This window comes from Euprymna scolopes, chromosome 22 (assembly GCF_053919585.1).
Source record: "Euprymna scolopes isolate OS-2025 chromosome 22, ASM5391958v1, whole genome shotgun sequence".
In the NCBI taxonomy this organism is placed as follows: domain Eukaryota; kingdom Metazoa; phylum Mollusca; class Cephalopoda; order Sepiida; family Sepiolidae; genus Euprymna; species Euprymna scolopes.
In genome coordinates this window covers 96,822,437-96,838,552 of record NC_136503.1, presented here as the reverse complement: position 1 = coordinate 96,838,552, position 16,116 = coordinate 96,822,437, and the positions used below count along the sequence as shown (strand labels likewise).

General features: G+C 46.3%; 1 protein-coding gene across 1 annotated transcript; it reads left to right on the top strand.

The window, feature by feature from the left end:
- Positions 1–8,443: 8,443 nt before the first annotated feature.
- Positions 8,444–9,184, top strand: LOC145243739 (uncharacterized). The gene has a single exon (XM_080106786.1). It carries the CDS (start codon positions 8,444–8,446, stop codon positions 9,182–9,184), a length of 741 nt encoding a protein of 246 aa, XP_079962912.1.
- The last annotated feature ends 6,932 nt before the right edge of the window (positions 9,185–16,116 follow it).

Genomic DNA, 16,116 nt, shown 5'->3' with positions numbered 1-16,116 from the left:
CGGATACCTTGGCAGCTGAGCCGCCAGGCAGAGTTATTCCGCGCAGGGCCGAATTTGCCTCCCCATGTCTCAGCTTGCGGAGAAGAGGCTCCAAAGCCAGGACATAAAGCAGGGGCGACAGCGGACAACCCTGACGAACCGACCGAGAGATAACAAAGGGTTTCGAGCGCTTTCCGTTGACTTGCACGACAGCCATGGGCTGTCGATACATTATGGAGATCCACTTGCAAAAGTCCGGTTTAAAACCGGCAGCCTCTAAGACAGATGCCAGAAAACGATGGTCGACCCTATCGAAAGCTTTGGACTGATCTAAGTTGATCAGCGCGGCTTCCGTGTCGTCATCTATTCCCCCCTCTAGGATCGTTCGGATCAGGTGCAAGTTGTTCTGAATCGATCTCCCCTTCACAGCGTAGTTCTGTTCCGGTTCAACCAACTCGTTGATAACAACCTGCAGCCGATTCGACAGGACCTTGGCCCAAATCTTCAACTCTGTGTTTAGCAGAGTTATGGGCCTGTAGTCGTCTAACTCTTCCCCTCCATGCCCGCCACCTTTCTTCAGCGATGTGATCTCTCCCTTGGTCACCTGCCCTGGGATGGATCCCTGAGCAAACCAATGGTTGAACATATCCGTCAGAAGAGGCAGAAACATGGGCGACAGCCTCAAGTACAGTTCGTATGGCAGACCATCAAGTCATGGCGATCTGTCACAGCTGACCTGCTTCAGCGCAGTAAAGACCTCCCACTCCGTCACCCGTCCCTCGCAACTAGCCGCTCTAGCCGCCTCGAGGCGGGGAGAGTCGGCCAAATAGTCGCTAAACTCAAGGACCGGAAGATCGGGCTGCTGCGTAAAACGCTCCTCGAAATGTTCTCGAAACCCCTCGCAGATCTCCCGAGTCGATTCCAGGGTGCGTCCATCCGGATGTTTGACTTTCGCAATGTATTTGTCCGAGCCACGCCTAGAAACCTCACGGCGCACGTCTGCATCAGAATTGACTGCTTCGTTGCCTATCTTTCTAAGCCTAGCTCTTACTACTTGGCCTTCGTAACGCTCGCTAGTCTCGCGTAGAAGGTCCTGCTTAGCTAGTTCCTGACTAACCCTATCACCCTTCCCCGTAGCCTAGGCTAATTTCTGCTCTAGCTGCTTCTTCGTCTTGGCCTTATCTAGTGCGAGGCGCTGGGCATACTTGACGGAGAAGCTTCTGATCTTGGCTTTTAGACCTAACCGCCACTTACTCCCGGTAACCGCCCCACTAGTGCCTTTTTAATCAATTCTCTTAACTGATCTCGGAAGTCTTGTTTCTCCAGAAGGGAGGTGTTTAACTTCCAGTACCCCGCTAACTTAGGCCTATTTCCTAGCTTCAGCCGGGCCATAACTAATTTATGGTCCGTCTGGCCTAGCCAAGTGAACGTGGGACAGGATAGGAAGTTTACTTCGCCTCTCCTAACTAACATCCTGTCCAAATAGGTATTTGGATAGGAGGAAACACTATTGGTCCACGTCCACATTTCCCGCCCTGGATGCTCGACCCGAAACCTGTCGACCAGTCCGCATCTAGCCATCAGATCAGCCAGGCTGGACTCGCACCTCTCCGACCCTCTAGCTCCGCCTCCTACCTTATCTATGTCGGGGTCTTAGATGGCATTCCAATCCCCCATTAGCACTACCCGCTTCAGACAATCTACAAACGCGTCAAGCTAACAAGAATGAGACCCTCTCACGAGCGGTGCTGGGCGCATGAACCGCAATCACCCGAAACACAGAATCTTTTACGGCAACATTTGCCACGACCAGCCTGCCCTCCGCATCCCTATGGACAACGTCGACCGTCGCGGAAACAGTACGTTTAAATAGCAAGAATACTCCCTTCCCCCGCGGGCTGCCATATGCTGAGAAAACCTCAAAGTCTCGGGCCAGCACCTGACAGTCCACAGAGGAAACGAAATGCGTCTCCTGAATCGCAGCAACATCCACTCCCAGGGACAAGAGGTCGTGCCGGAGGCGAGCCGCCCGGCCCGATGATCTCAAGCTCTTCGCATTCAGACTAGCCAAATTCAAAGCCATGGTACCTACCTTAAGGTGTGTTACACTCAGCTCCGAAGTCAGCCGGAGAAAGGACACCGACGTTGTGTGCAATGCTCAAGGTGGTCAGGTTTTTCATGTCCTGAACTTCTCTCACAATGCCGCCGACATCCAAAGGGTAAGTCAATTTAAGGGCCCTATAGAGTGACGGATGGACCAACACTGGGACCCTTCCCTTGCATTGTTTTGCGAGTTCCTCAAGGGAAGGGTCGTTTTTCCTAATCAGTTCAATTCCCGGACCAGCCCCTTCAGCGGCCTCCAGCATTGTCCACACGTTGGTTTTGCAGGCCTCAGGAAGCCTGACGAAAGTTGTTAGCCGAGGGGCGTCCGGGAAATTAGAGGGGACATTAACGTCTTTTCCCCCTATCTGTTGGCAGTCCAGCAGAGGTTTTAAATTTTTTCTCTGCCGGTGTGGTAAGCCCATTGCCACAGACAGGGGGTCTACAAAACAAAGTTCCTCTCTCGTTTCGAGGGCGAGAGTCCCTGTTGGAGTGAGTCCGTAAGTGGGTGAATCTGAAGGGTCTCTCCCCCTCCCGGGTTCATTCTTTTCTTTCTGGGATGGCGGCTCAATTTGCATTGGTGTGGGGACGAGTGTCTGTGTGGTGTCTGGTGTTGGTGTTGGTGCGGTGTCTGGTGTTGGTGCGGTGTCTGGTGTTGGTGTTGGTGCGGTGTCTGATGTTGGTGTTGGTGTTGGTGCGGTGTCTAGTGTTGGTGCAGTATGTGGTATGGGGGTGGAAGTGGGTTGTGTTGTTGTTAGAGGTGGTGTATGCTCACAGGGAGTGGGGGCTGCCTTTTCTTCCCCTTTCCTTTTTTTGCTTTTCTTTTTTATTCTTTTGAATGAACCGGGGAGTGATGAGGTTGAGTTCCTCTCCCTCTCGCTAGCAGATTCATCCTCAGAGGAGCAGTGTTTTCGTCGCTTGGTCCCCGTCTCAATTGGTGTGGGGACCGTTAGTTGTTGCTGCTCCTCTAATTGCTGTTTCTCTGGTTGATGCTGTTGCTGTTCTGATTGCTGCAGCCGTTTTTGTTGCTGCTGCTCCTGTTCTGGCTGTTGCTGCTGCTGCTTTGGCTGCTGCTGTTTTTGTTGTTGCCGCTGTTTTCGTGGCATTGGTTGTGGAATTGGCTGCGGCAGCTGATGTTGTTGCTGCGGCTGGTTCAACGGCTGGTTTGGCTGCTGCTGCTGTGTCTGCTGCCCTGGCTGTTGCTGCGGCTGTTGTGGAGGCTGCTGTTGTTGTTGCTGCCTCGGTTGTTGGGTTGGTGGTGGGACGGTGGCAGATGGGATTGTGGGCTTTTGTTTCCGCCTTATTACTGTGATCCATTCCTCCCCCTTGGCCTCCTGCGTAGTTTTGGGTTTCCTCGGTTCTGGGGTTGGTGCTCCGGTTGCAGGAGTTGTGACAGCCTGTTTGGACACTGGTGCTGTCTCAGAGGTTGGGACCGCCTTTAGTGTCACTTGAGTAGGAGTTGCCCTTTGAGGGCAGCTCTTGGCCATGTGACCCTGCTTTTGGCAGAACCAGCAGTGCGGACGACGCCCCTCCACCACTACTGTCATAGTTGCCTCCTTAAATGTCAGCTCTGCTGGTATCGCCTGGAAGCCTTCTTTCTTTAGCCTCATGGCCACAGTGTAGCTGCCCAAGTGCATGCCGGTTTTCGACCGCACTGGGGTTATTTTTTCCACCTCGCCGAACTGTGTGAAGAAGGATCCCAGGATTTCTGCTGATATTTGCATAGGTACATTGAATACCTGCACCCGGGTCCTTGTCCTGCCCTGGTATTCGGGCTTTAGTTTTATTCTCCCAATTAATTTCTTGTAGGGAGAGTCTCTCCGCATCTTCCTTGATGGGTAGGAGGATGTCCCACATGGCGTAGCTCCTCTGGTACAGGTATAGTACCGGGATGTTTAGCTTATGTAGGAGCCCCGCCATGTCTTCCTTTTTCATCCCTAGGAGGCGGTTTTCCGGCATATCCGAGATGATGAGGGAGAGGACTGTCTTCGATTGCCTCCCAAGCGCCTGGCACTGGTTTAATTTCTGCCCCCTCTATGTATTGTCTATACTTGGTCAAGTACAAGTCTCTATACTCTTGAGGGGACAGTTGCTTCTCTACAGTCTTCCACCATGCCGACCCTCTTGTTGGTGTTGGATCTTTGGTGAGGTTGGACTGTTTTTGCTGTTCCTTTGCGGAAGGGTTGCTATTTTGAGGGGCATTTCTCTTTCCGCTTTCCTTTTGGACCGACTCTCCTTGCTCTATACTTCTTCCAGGAAATACCTCCCTTTTCGGGGAGTCGGCCTCCTTGGGAGCATTGTCCTCTTTATTGTCCTTGGGAGCTTTTGCCCCTTTTGTTTTGGGGAGGTCTAGGCTGTATGCCCCCTCGTTTTCTTGATTTGCTCCCCTTTTGGGGCAGTAGCCCTCTTGGGGAGCACTGTCTCCCTTATCGTCCTTTGGGGCTACTGCCTCTTGATTTTTGTTGTCAGAGCGGAATGCCCCGTCAAACATTTTTTTCTCCCCTTTGTGGGGAGTCGCCCTCTTGGGGAGCTTCTGGTGCGTTTTCTCCCTTCTGGGGGGCGTCGTTCGGTTTAGTGTCCGGGCGGTATGCCCCGTTGCTTGTTGCTTCCCCTGTTGAGGAGTCGTCCTCTTGGGGAGCAGTTTTTCTTGTGGTAGCCCCCTGGCTGGGGGTATCTGTATTGGTGGTCCCCGGGCTGTGGGTGTCCATTTTTGAAAAAAGCTCTCTCTTCCCTGTATTAAAATTCACCAAAATGAGTGACGTGGAGTCGGCGTCCAAAGTGGGGAGCCGACTTTGGCGCCAAAGGCGGCAAGAGGGGAGATAGAACAGAGAGGGAGTGGGAAGTTAGTGGAGGGAAGAGAGAAAGTGTTTCCGACCCTCCCTCGCGGGAAGGTCGTAAATTATCAGCTCGGATCCCCCCGTGAGGGGGGAGAGCAGAGAAAGACAGACCAAGTGGGGGTGCGGACAGAACGCTACCCAACAAGCTTGTCAGGTGTTCCGGGCACGAGAATGTGTCGCCAGAACAGCACTGCCTAGCGCTGTGTATGTATCAGAGAACAGATACTACACTTTGAGGTATTTATTTGCTCCCCCACTGAGCAAATTAGGCACCAGGCCGATTTTTAAAGTGAGGAGTGAAGGAGAAATGGGGACCAACTCCCCGGGGAGTAGGGGAGCTGGATAGTGACAATTGGTATGAAGGGTTGCCCCTACATTGACCAAGGTCTTATATGTGGGATTGCTCCCACATATGGTCTTTGCTTGTAGTATCTGCCGGAACAGATGGTATTTATTTGCTCCCCCACCGAGCAAATTAGGCACAAGGCCGATTTTTAATGTGAGGAGTGAAAGGGGAAATGGGGACCAACTCCCCGGGGAGTAGGGGAGCTGGATAGTGACAATTGGTATGAAGGTTTGCCCCTACATTGACCAAGGTCTTATATGTGGGATTGCTCCCACATATAGTCTTTGCTTGTAGTATCTGCCGGAACAGATGGTATTTATTTGTTCCCCCACCGAGCAAATTAGGCACAAGGCCGATTTTAAATGTGAGGAGTGAAGGGGAAATGGGGACCAACTCCCCGGGGAGTAGGAGAGCTGGATAGTGACAATTGGTATGAAGGTTTGCCCCTACATTGACCAAGGTCTTATATGTGGGATTGCTCCCACATATGGTCTTTGCTTGTAGTATCTGCCGGAACAGATGGTATTTATTTGCTCCCCCACCGAGCAAATTAGGCACCAGGCCGATTTTTAATGTGAGGAGTGAAGGGGAAATGGGGACCAACTCCCCGGGGGGTAGGGGAGCTGGATAGTGACAATTGGTATGAAGGGTTGCCCCTACATTGACCAAGGTCTTATATGTGGGATTGCTCCCACATATGGTCTTTGCTTGTAGTATCTGCCGGAACAGATGGAATTTATTTGCTCCCCCACCGAGAAAATTAGGCACAAGGCCAATTTTTAATGTGAGGAGTGAAGGGAGGGGGAAGGGGAAAAGGGGACCAGCTCCCGAGTGGTGGGAAATAGGAGCTGGTTTAAGGTCAGGCATGTGGGGTTGCCCCCACATCTGGTCTTTGCTAGTCATAGCTAGTCATAGCTTGCAGTATCTGCCGGAACAGATGGTATTTATTTGCTCCCCCACCGAGCAAATTAGGCACAAGGCCGATTTTTAATGTGAGGTGTGAAGGGAGGGGGAAGGGAAAAAGGGGACCAGCTCCCGAGAGGTGGGAAATGGGAGCTAGTTAATGGTCAGGCATGTGGGGTTGCCCCCACATCTGGTCTTTGCTAGTCATAGCTAGTCCTAGCTTGCAGTATCTGCCGGAACAGATACTACACTTTGATCCCGGCCCGAAGGCCAAAGTGAGCATCTGCAGAACAGATACTACACTTTGATCCCGGCCCGAAGGCCAAAGTGAGCATCTGCTGGAACAGATGGTATTTATTTGCTTCCCCACCGAGCAAATTAGGCACAAGGCCGATTTTTAATGTGAGGAGTGAAGGGAGGGGGAAGGGAAAAAGGGGACCAGCTCCCGAGAGGTGGGAAATGGGAGCTGGTTAAAGGTCAGGCATGTGGGGTTGCCCCCACATCTGGTCTTTGCTAGTCATAGCTAGTCATAGCTTGCCGTATCTGCCGGAACAGATGGTATTTATTTGCTCCCCCACCGAGCAAATTAGGCACAAGGCCTATTTTTAATGTGAGGAGTGAAGGGAGGGGGAAGGGAAAAAAGGGGACCAGCTCCCGAGAGGTGGGAAATGGGAGCTGGTTAAAGGTCAGGCATGTGGGGTTGCCCCCACATCTGGTCTTTGCTAGTCATAGCTAGTCATAGCTTGCAGTATCTGCCGGAACAGATGGTATTTATTTGCTCCCGCACCGAGCAAATTAGGCACAAGGCCGATTTTTAATGTGAGGAGTGAAGGGAGGGGGAAGGGAAAAAGGGGACCAGCTCCCGAGAGGTGGGAAATGGGAGCTGGTTAAAGGTCAGGCATGTGGGGTTGCCCCCACATCTGGTCTTTGCTAGTCATAGCTAGTCATAGCCTGCAGCATCTGCCGGAACAGATGGTGTTTATTTGCTCCCCAACCGAGCAAATTAGGCACAAGGCCGATTTTTCATGTGAGGAGTGAAGGGAGGGGGAAGGGAAAAAGGGGACCAGCTCCCGAGAGGTGGGAAATGGGAGCTGGTCAAAGGTCAGGCATGTGGGGTTGCCCCCACATCTGGTCTTTGCTAGTCATAGCTAGTCATAGCTTGCAGTATCTGCCGGAACAGATGGTATTTATTTGCTCCCCCACCGAGCAAATTAGGCACAAGGCCGATTTTTAATGTGAGGTGTGAAGTGAGGGGGAAGGGAAAAAGGGGACCAGCTCCCGAGAGGTGGGAAATGGGAGCTAGTTAATGGTCAGGCATGTGGGGTTGCCCCCACATCTGGTCTTTGCTAGTCATAGCTAGTCCTAGCTTGCAGTATCTGCCGGAACAGATACTACACTTTGATCCCGGCCCGAAGGCCAAAGTGAGCATCTGCAGAACAGATACTACACTTTGATCCCGGCCCGAAGGCCAAAGTGAGCATCTGCTGGAACAGATGGTATTTATTTGCTTCCCATCCGAGCAAATTAGGCACAAGGCCGATTTTTAATGTGAGGAGTGAAGGGAGGGGGAAGGGAAAAAAGGGGACCAGCTCCCGAGAGGTGGGAAATGGGAGCTGGTTAAAGGTCAGGCATGTGGGGTTGCCCCCACATCTGGTCTTTGCTAGTCATAGCTAGTCAAAGCTATTCATAGCTTGCAGTATCTGCCGGAACAGATGGTATTTATTTGCTCCCCCACCGAGCAAATTAGGCACAAGGCCGATTTTTAATGTGAGGAGTGAAGGGAGGGGGAAGGGAAAAAGGGGACCAGCTCCCGAGAGGTGGGAAATAGGAGCTGGTTAAAGGTCAGGCATGTGGGGTTGCCCCCACATCTGGTCTTTGCTAGTCATAGCTAGTCATAGCTTGCAGTATCTGCCGGAACAGATGGTATTTATTTGCTCCCCCACCGAGCAAATTAGGCACAAGGCCAATATTTAATGTGAGGCGTGAAGGGAGGGGGAAGGGAAAGGGGGGACCAGCTCCCGAGAGGTGGGAAATGGGAGCTGGTTAAAGGTCAGGCATGTGGGGTTGCCCCCACATCTGGTCTTTGCTAGTCATAGCTAGTCATAGCTTGCAGTATCTGCCGGAGCAGATACTACACTTTGATCTTGTCCCGAAGGCCACTTGACCAAAAGGCCAAGGAAATTCATGTAACTAACATTTGGGTACGTCTAATTAATACTTATATATTGCAGATACAATATTGACTCGTGAGAAAATCCTAAATTATAAGTACAACCCAATGGAAGGAAAAAGAAATGAAATCTCCGTTTTGCTGCGCGCGGGTCGCAAACAAACTGACATTGCAAAGCTACTAAACGTCAGTAGAATGACTTTCTATCGTGTTGCCCAACGTCTGAATAACTCGGAGACCCTCAATGATCGACCTCGATCAGGAAGGCCTCAAAAAATTAGGCGTGGAACCATTAAAAAGGCCTTTGGAAATGATCCTGAGCTGAAAATGACAATACTGGCACAAAAGATGAAGATTTCTGTATCCACAGTGTCCAGGGTGATCAAGAGCATGGGAGGAAAGAGTCTAAGACATTCCAAGAAATCCCTCTTGAGTGCTGCAATGATTCATAAACGTCTGGAGAGGAGCACCCGCCTGTTGAATGACTTAAAGAGCCACGGGAATCGTACCCTCATTTTCTCCTATGAGAAAACATTCACTGTCGATCCAGTCTTCAACAGGCAGAACGACCGGGTCGTAAGCTTTGGGAATGATGTCTCTAACCACAAGAGAGTGTCAACCACCAAGCATCCAGCATCTGTCATGATGCTTGGTGTCGTAGCATCCAATGGGGAGAAGATGCCTCCGATGTGGTTTGAACAGGGATACAGGCTAACTTCCGCTGTTTACAAAGACATTTTGGAAACTAAAGTTCTTCCATGTGTTAAAAAGATTACCAAGAAAGCAGATTACGTGTTCGAGCAGGCGGCGTACCCGCACACACCGCCAAAATTGCGCAGAACTGGTTAGAGACTAACATGAGCTTCTGGCCCAAAGACTTTTGGCCTCCACAGTCGCCAGATTTGAATCCCCTTGATTTCAGTGTGTGGGCGTATATTGAGGCAAGGGCCCGTAAGACCCGCCACAGTAACACAAATGAGCTGAAAGCCTCTGTGAACCGAGCATGGGCGTCCATGAAGAAGCGCTACGTCAGGAAGGCCTGTAAGAGTTTCCGACCTCGGTTGGAACGTGTCATTGCCGCCAAAGGTGGCCACATTGAATGATGTGATGCCTTCTATACTAATAAATCATTGTGTAACCAAACTTGTTTAATTCTACCCAAAATGACGTACCAGGCTTAATTTGAATAGGAAAATCTACAATGTAACAGGACTTATTCAAAACCCGGTATATATATATATATATATATATATATATATATATATATATATATATATATATATATATATATATGTGTGTGTGTGTGTGTGTGTGCGTGTGTGTGTGCGCGCGTGTGTGTGTGTGTGTGTGTGTGTGTGTGTGTGATAATCCGAATAATGGATGTAGTATCTCGATGAGATGAAGAGATAAAAAGGAACAAACACAGTTATATTTGAGAAATTGGTTTGCCGAAATCTTTGTAGTAGATAAGCTCATTGTCATTTGAACGGCAAAAAACATTAATCATTTACGGAACGATATCCCTATATCAAGCGAGTCAGCCATATTGTTCACGGTTGCTATCGGAACTCTCAAGGCTTTTCCAAGGATATATAAAAAAAAACAATAACTCTTACTTTCCTTATTAGAGATATATCCCCTTTTTATCGCAATTTCACCCCAAAGGCACATTGCCAATTTGCTGTAGGGGGATACTATCAGAGACATGGGTACTATGTGGGGAGTTTTGCAGCAGGATGTCGGTTCACGTTGCACTTGAACATCTGCATGTTAGTACAGTTGGGGAAGCAGGAACTCAGAAGGGAATTACACAGTTCAGCGGGAAGAAACTACTGGAGTAGAAGGCTCTCTTACATCTAGGGATCTCAAATGTGAAGGGGTGGGATTTTGCTGCTTGTCGGGGTTTTCGGGGGTATTTACGTCGAGGGGCACAAGTGCTAACAGTTCGTCAGAGCATTCACCATTGAAATACTTGTAGAACAGGCAGAGGGATGCTACATTACGTCGATGGGAAAAAGGCTGAAGCTTAGATAACAGTTCAGGACCTATTAGGTTGGCGACTCTCTTTTGAACCTTGTCTAGGAGTGAGAAACAAGTAGCAGATGCACCAGCCCAAATATTACAACAATACTCCATACATGGGCGAATGGTAGCCTTATAGAGGTACAGGATACTTTCGGCCGTTAGTCGTTTTCTAGCACAGTAAAGAGAACCTACCTTTATCGCAGCGTTTCTGGCAATGCTCTAAATGTAATTTTTCCAACTCATGTTTCCTGTGAACGTTAGGCCGAGAAGTTTGAAAGATGTACTTTCGGATAAAGAGTATTTGGTCATTGCTATTGCTGGTAGAGAATGTTTCTTGAAGTTATTGAAGGAAACAAGTTTAGTCTTAGCAGTATTGAATGTGACCATCCATTTTTGTCCCCCATTTCACTACAGATCGGAGATCATCCTCTAGTGTTTTTGCCGTTTCTCTAGATATGTGTTTATTTGTTTTCCTGTCGTGTCTGTTATAGAGAGTGGTGTCATCAGCATATATACCCATCTCACAGGCAATTTTGTCAGGAAGGTCATTTATGAATATTAGGAATAATAGAGGTCTAAGGACAGATCCCTGAGGCACTCCTGCATTTATATCATATTGTTCGGATGTACGACCATCGAGGACAACCTGGATCTTTCTCTTATCTAAGAAGGAATTAATTATGTTAAAGATTCTTCTAGTGATACCGTATGATCTGATTTTCCTTAGCCAGAATTCTTTAAAACTGGTACTACAGAAGCAGTTTTCCAGCAGGCAGGAAAGCAAGATTCACTAAGCATTTGTTCTAAAGTTTGGAGAGAACCGGCGCTACTTCGGCGGAGCAATCTTTTAACAGCACAGCCGTGATGAGATCAGGTCCACATGCTTTTGCAGTGTCAAGATTTCTTATGGTGGCATGCACCTTAGATGGGATGATTTCCAGATCGTCTAGTGTGGCGTCAGTCCACAAAGGAAAGTCAGGTTTGCAGGGTCCAGTGTGGAGTTGGAAGCAAACCGACTGGCAAGCATGTTAGCCTTCTCGGTTGCTGAGCAAACAACCTAATGATTGTTGAATAGTGGGGGAATTGTTGATTGCTACACTGTTGTAGATTTTCTAGAAGTCACGGGTTCCTAATTTCTGTGCTTCGATGCGCTTTTTGGTTGTTTCAGTAAATTCTCTATTAGCGGTCGCTTTTTCTTTCTTACAGTTATTTCTGGCATCTATATACCTCTGTCTGTTTGAAATGGACGTATGTCGGTTAAATCTGCGGTACGCATACTGCCTTTGCGCGATGGAAGCTGCACAAGTTGAAGTGAACAATTGGGGAGAGTGGGGCTTGCTATAAAACTTCCCCGTGGGAACATGTGCTTCATTTGCTGTTTTGAACCAATCAGTGGTCTCATGTGCGCACTGTTCAACAGGAAGTGAAAAGATATTTCGCCATGGGGCGTCTGGTGAGATCGCTGATAGCTTCCCAGTCAGCCTTTTTATAATATCTCGTTGTTTTGAGTAATGGCTCTTCTGTTTTGGCTCTAGAGTTTAGCGCGATTTCAACTATTATCACTACACAATCAGCATTTCCAAGTGGGCTGTGGGCATTCGTTACGCAATCATCGGGGACTGTGGTCAGAAACAGATCTAACAGTGATGCGTGTTGTTATTGCTGATAAGAGAAACGGGTTGGAAACGTAACCGCCTGTGATAGGGAATGCAATATAGATAAGCTATATGTTTTGCTACCAGCTGCGTCTGTGTAAGTACAAAATTCAAGCCAGTTGTTGTGGTGGACATTGAAGTCACCAAATACATGCACTTGTGCGCCAGTGTCGAAGGAAAGTGCTGTATCTATACTGTCAGAGACATTGTATTTTATTAAGGGACAGTCCTGGGTCGAGGGAGAGCGGTAGAGAAAATAAAAGTAACTAATGTTATGTTGCATGTTTAGTCTAAAGCACATAAAGGCTTGGTCGTCAGATGCAAGTTTTGTTTCTCTAGTCAAGGGGAGAGTATTTCGAATACCGATTCCAAGCTCGTGCATATGTCTGTCAGAGTCCTTACAGCTGAGTGAGAGATATCCGGGCATATTAAAGTAGTTAGAGGGGATGGAGGAGTGTAGGTTAGTCTCACTTAGTGCTAAGATATCCGGGGTGTTTACTAGAAGAAATGCTTCAACATCATTTAAATTAGTTCTAAGCCCACGGATGTTCGTAAATGCAAGCCTCAAGGGAGGAGGCAATTTGGTTTTGTTTGAGTTTAAGCGTAATTTAGATTGTACTGTCATCATTGTTTTTTTTAATTGTTAGAGTTTCAGTTTAGGTAGGGGTGCGGAATAATTTGTTATGCAGAATACTAGACATGCAATAAAAGTAGACCATCAGCTGACCCTCCATCTACTAGGATTGTGACCTCAGGAAAGCCCACCGGGGATGAGTGCAGGGTCCCTTTCTATGCACGACATTGCACTGCAAATATTCCGATATTATTCAACTGTTGATGGAGCAGCCGCTCTAAGCGCTTCCAAAGTTAGGGCACTGTACTACCAGTCGGGAACAGTAACCAGGAACTGTCAATCCGGTACCCTCAACCCATCAAACGATGGTCAATCCAATCTACCTGTACTGGCATTTTGGCATTCATGAACTCCTAAGCGTCCAATTTAGAGGGGTGGGATGTGTCGGGGGAGGGGTAAACGGCGTTCATTGCCCTAGTCAGGAAACAAGATCGACCACTGAGTGTTTTTGTCGAATCCCTGTGATTCGACCTCTACGCCTGGCTAATAGGCAAAGAAGGAGTATGGAAGCCGGGCGATAGGCAGTTCCTATCTATACCTTAAGCAGTTTAGGTTTGCAGACCGGTAATTTGTTTGAGTCACCAGATCTAGGAAGTTTGTCATCCAAGACTGGAGAGGCCTCCCTCACCTTAGGTTTAGCTTCAGAGTTTTCCTTCCTCTAGATGGATAACCTGGGAAGATCTACGGATCCATCAGCACCGAGAGGGTTTGCCCCACGCCTGGGTCCTAATCCAGGTATTTCTGCAACCCCGCGTGGGTAGTTAATGTTACTAGGTTAGTAGGTAAATGTTATATATCTACTGAGAAATTACACTCCTCAAAGTGATTAAGGGACATTGCTATTTCATTGGTACTGGAGGAGGGGGTGAGTAAAAGTTCATGCAGTGGAAGCAGCTATATTTGCAACAGGTTTGTTGGAGGAGGTATTATACGGTTTAATATTTTTCCTTTAAATTAAGGATTTTTCCCCATATTTTTATGTTGGCTTAGGAATAGAATAACGCGTTACAGGATGTTTTAATATTAAGAATTAACTAAAAATGTGATTGCCCAGGCTTTAGGTATTTTAGATGGCAGGAGGGTTAAGATATATCTTCAATGTAGATACAAGTCACGTCATTTTTGATATAGTTTACAATACATTACAGGTATAATTGGAAGTAAAATGATAAGCTATGTCGTGTTCAGTGTGCATAATAAAGTACATAGGTATATAGGCAGATTTCCAACATATGCGAATATATGGAGGTTGTAGGTATTAAGTATGTTTCCACTTCTAACGGATATATCTTCACCTTTCGTTTAAAAATCATGAAGTTTTATTTTGCATTACAGAGTATCGGTTCAGTTTTTGTATTTATTGCAAAACTAAGGAATAGACAGCTATTGCTATGTAATGTAGATAGATGTAAATCTAAGTAGAGACTAATGAGTATCTATCTGGTTAAGAATAAACTAATGCATGTTTTAGCGATAACAATGTATAGATGTTTAGTGATAATGCTTTCCAGTCGGTCAGCATACGAAGGTAAAGGGCTGGAAGCTAAGAAACACCCTCCACAGCGTCTGCAATGTAAGTGTAGGTGGCAGCAAAGGGAACTAGAGTTGACTGTTAGTTGTTAGGAGAGAATTAACTTACAGAATACAGTAGAATTAATTATTAGAATTTATAATAAAGTAAAGTTTAGTTAGAGAAGGAAAAATGTTTTTTCTTCCTTTGTTTATTTAACATGCAGACCAGACTAAGGCAGTCGTCTTAAAGGTAAAGGATATATTGGATATACGTAGCAAGGAAGAGGGGGTGTTTGTACTGTAATGAGAGAGACTTTTAGTACATGGCACGTCGGAATTCGTAGTTAAAGACAGTCAATTAGGTCAGGCACTAATAATTGGGCATCTATTCTGAGAGACTTTTAGTGACGTATCTAAGATCACAGTATATTTCATGTACAAATATAATTGAAAGTAATGCAAACTAATTTCCGTGGTTTGTATAGATAGCAAGGAAGCTACACTTTCAATACAAGCGAGTTTGTAGTGATTGTAGATATTTAGTATATTACATAGATGAGTCCTATCTTCTAATGTAGGAAAAATAAATCCAGGTTTGTGATGAATTCTGGAATTTGCTTTACATAGACTTTTACTTTATTAATGTAATAAGAGTGAAGCAATGTTTTGTCAGTACGAGGAAGGGATGACGAGTTTCAGCTTTAGGGGATAAAGATGTAAAAGGTTAGATTTAAGTGCATTAGCATCAGTTTTGAAAATAGTCTGGGCTAGAATAATGAGTATAGGTAGTATGCATATAAAAGTTTGCTCATGAGGAAGAAACATACATAGGGGAGTTGGGGCTCGTTGATCTAGTAATCCCGACTCAAGTAATTCTCTTATATTTCATCTGCTCCAGCGTTTACACAATGTGTTAAGGAGAAAAAAAGAAGAGGAAAAAAAGGCTCTTTACAATCATTCACTCGATGGTGGGTTGCCTAGTAAATTTACAAGTTATATCGGGCAGTCATATTAGAAGGTAAGTTATGCGTCGGGGGGTTCCAGATAGTTTAAGATGTTAAGTATCGTACTTAAATAAGGTTTTACTGTCTTCTAACTAAATGAGCATAACGTCTCAAACATAGGTAATGAAAATAAGTAAATAAAACCATATATAACGTACCGGGTCAAAATTGAAAAAAAATATTTAAGTGATATAATAAACTCATTTAAGCAATATAAGTAAACAGAAAAAAAGATTTAAGCAAATATAAATAGGCCTATGAGGAAAAGAATGAGTGAATATTCACCGTGAGAATTTGTTTGGAATAAGTTTTAACAGCCATTAAGGAAGGAAGGAAGGAAGGAAGGAACACGATAAATTCACAAGGGGTAGGGTTGGGAATTTATTCAGTCAATCTAATTCATATTTAATTTTTTTTAATCGCTATAACACCCCCTTGCAATATGATGCTTGTAGGACCCTTAATGTTGGTCGATTTTTAGAATTGATGTTGGTTTGCACCGTCGTTGCGTCCTTCGGGTTCAACCTTTCTTCTCAAACTTATTTTGTTTACTGCATGTTGCTTTAGCACTTTGACGTAATTCAAATGGGCAGGTAAAACACAGGCTTTCCCAATAAGATGTATACACTCTTTAAATTATCTCAACTTACTATATGAATACGCTATGCCACGTTCCCAAGAGATGGAGTACTTCCCACTATCATCATGACGTAAGAGCATATCTTGATAGTCACCTGCGAAACAGATTGTTAGGACAAAGAGGAAGTATCGAGTACTGTCAACGCTTACCAGATTTTTCTATTTTTTGGGTGTTAGTTTGAGGAGCATGTTATGTTCACACCACAAAACAAGCTCCAATGAATGAGTTGAAAACAACCATTGAAAGAAGATGTGTCAACATATAAATTAAACTGATTAGGAACGTTTTCGATTCAATCAGTGAGCGTTGCC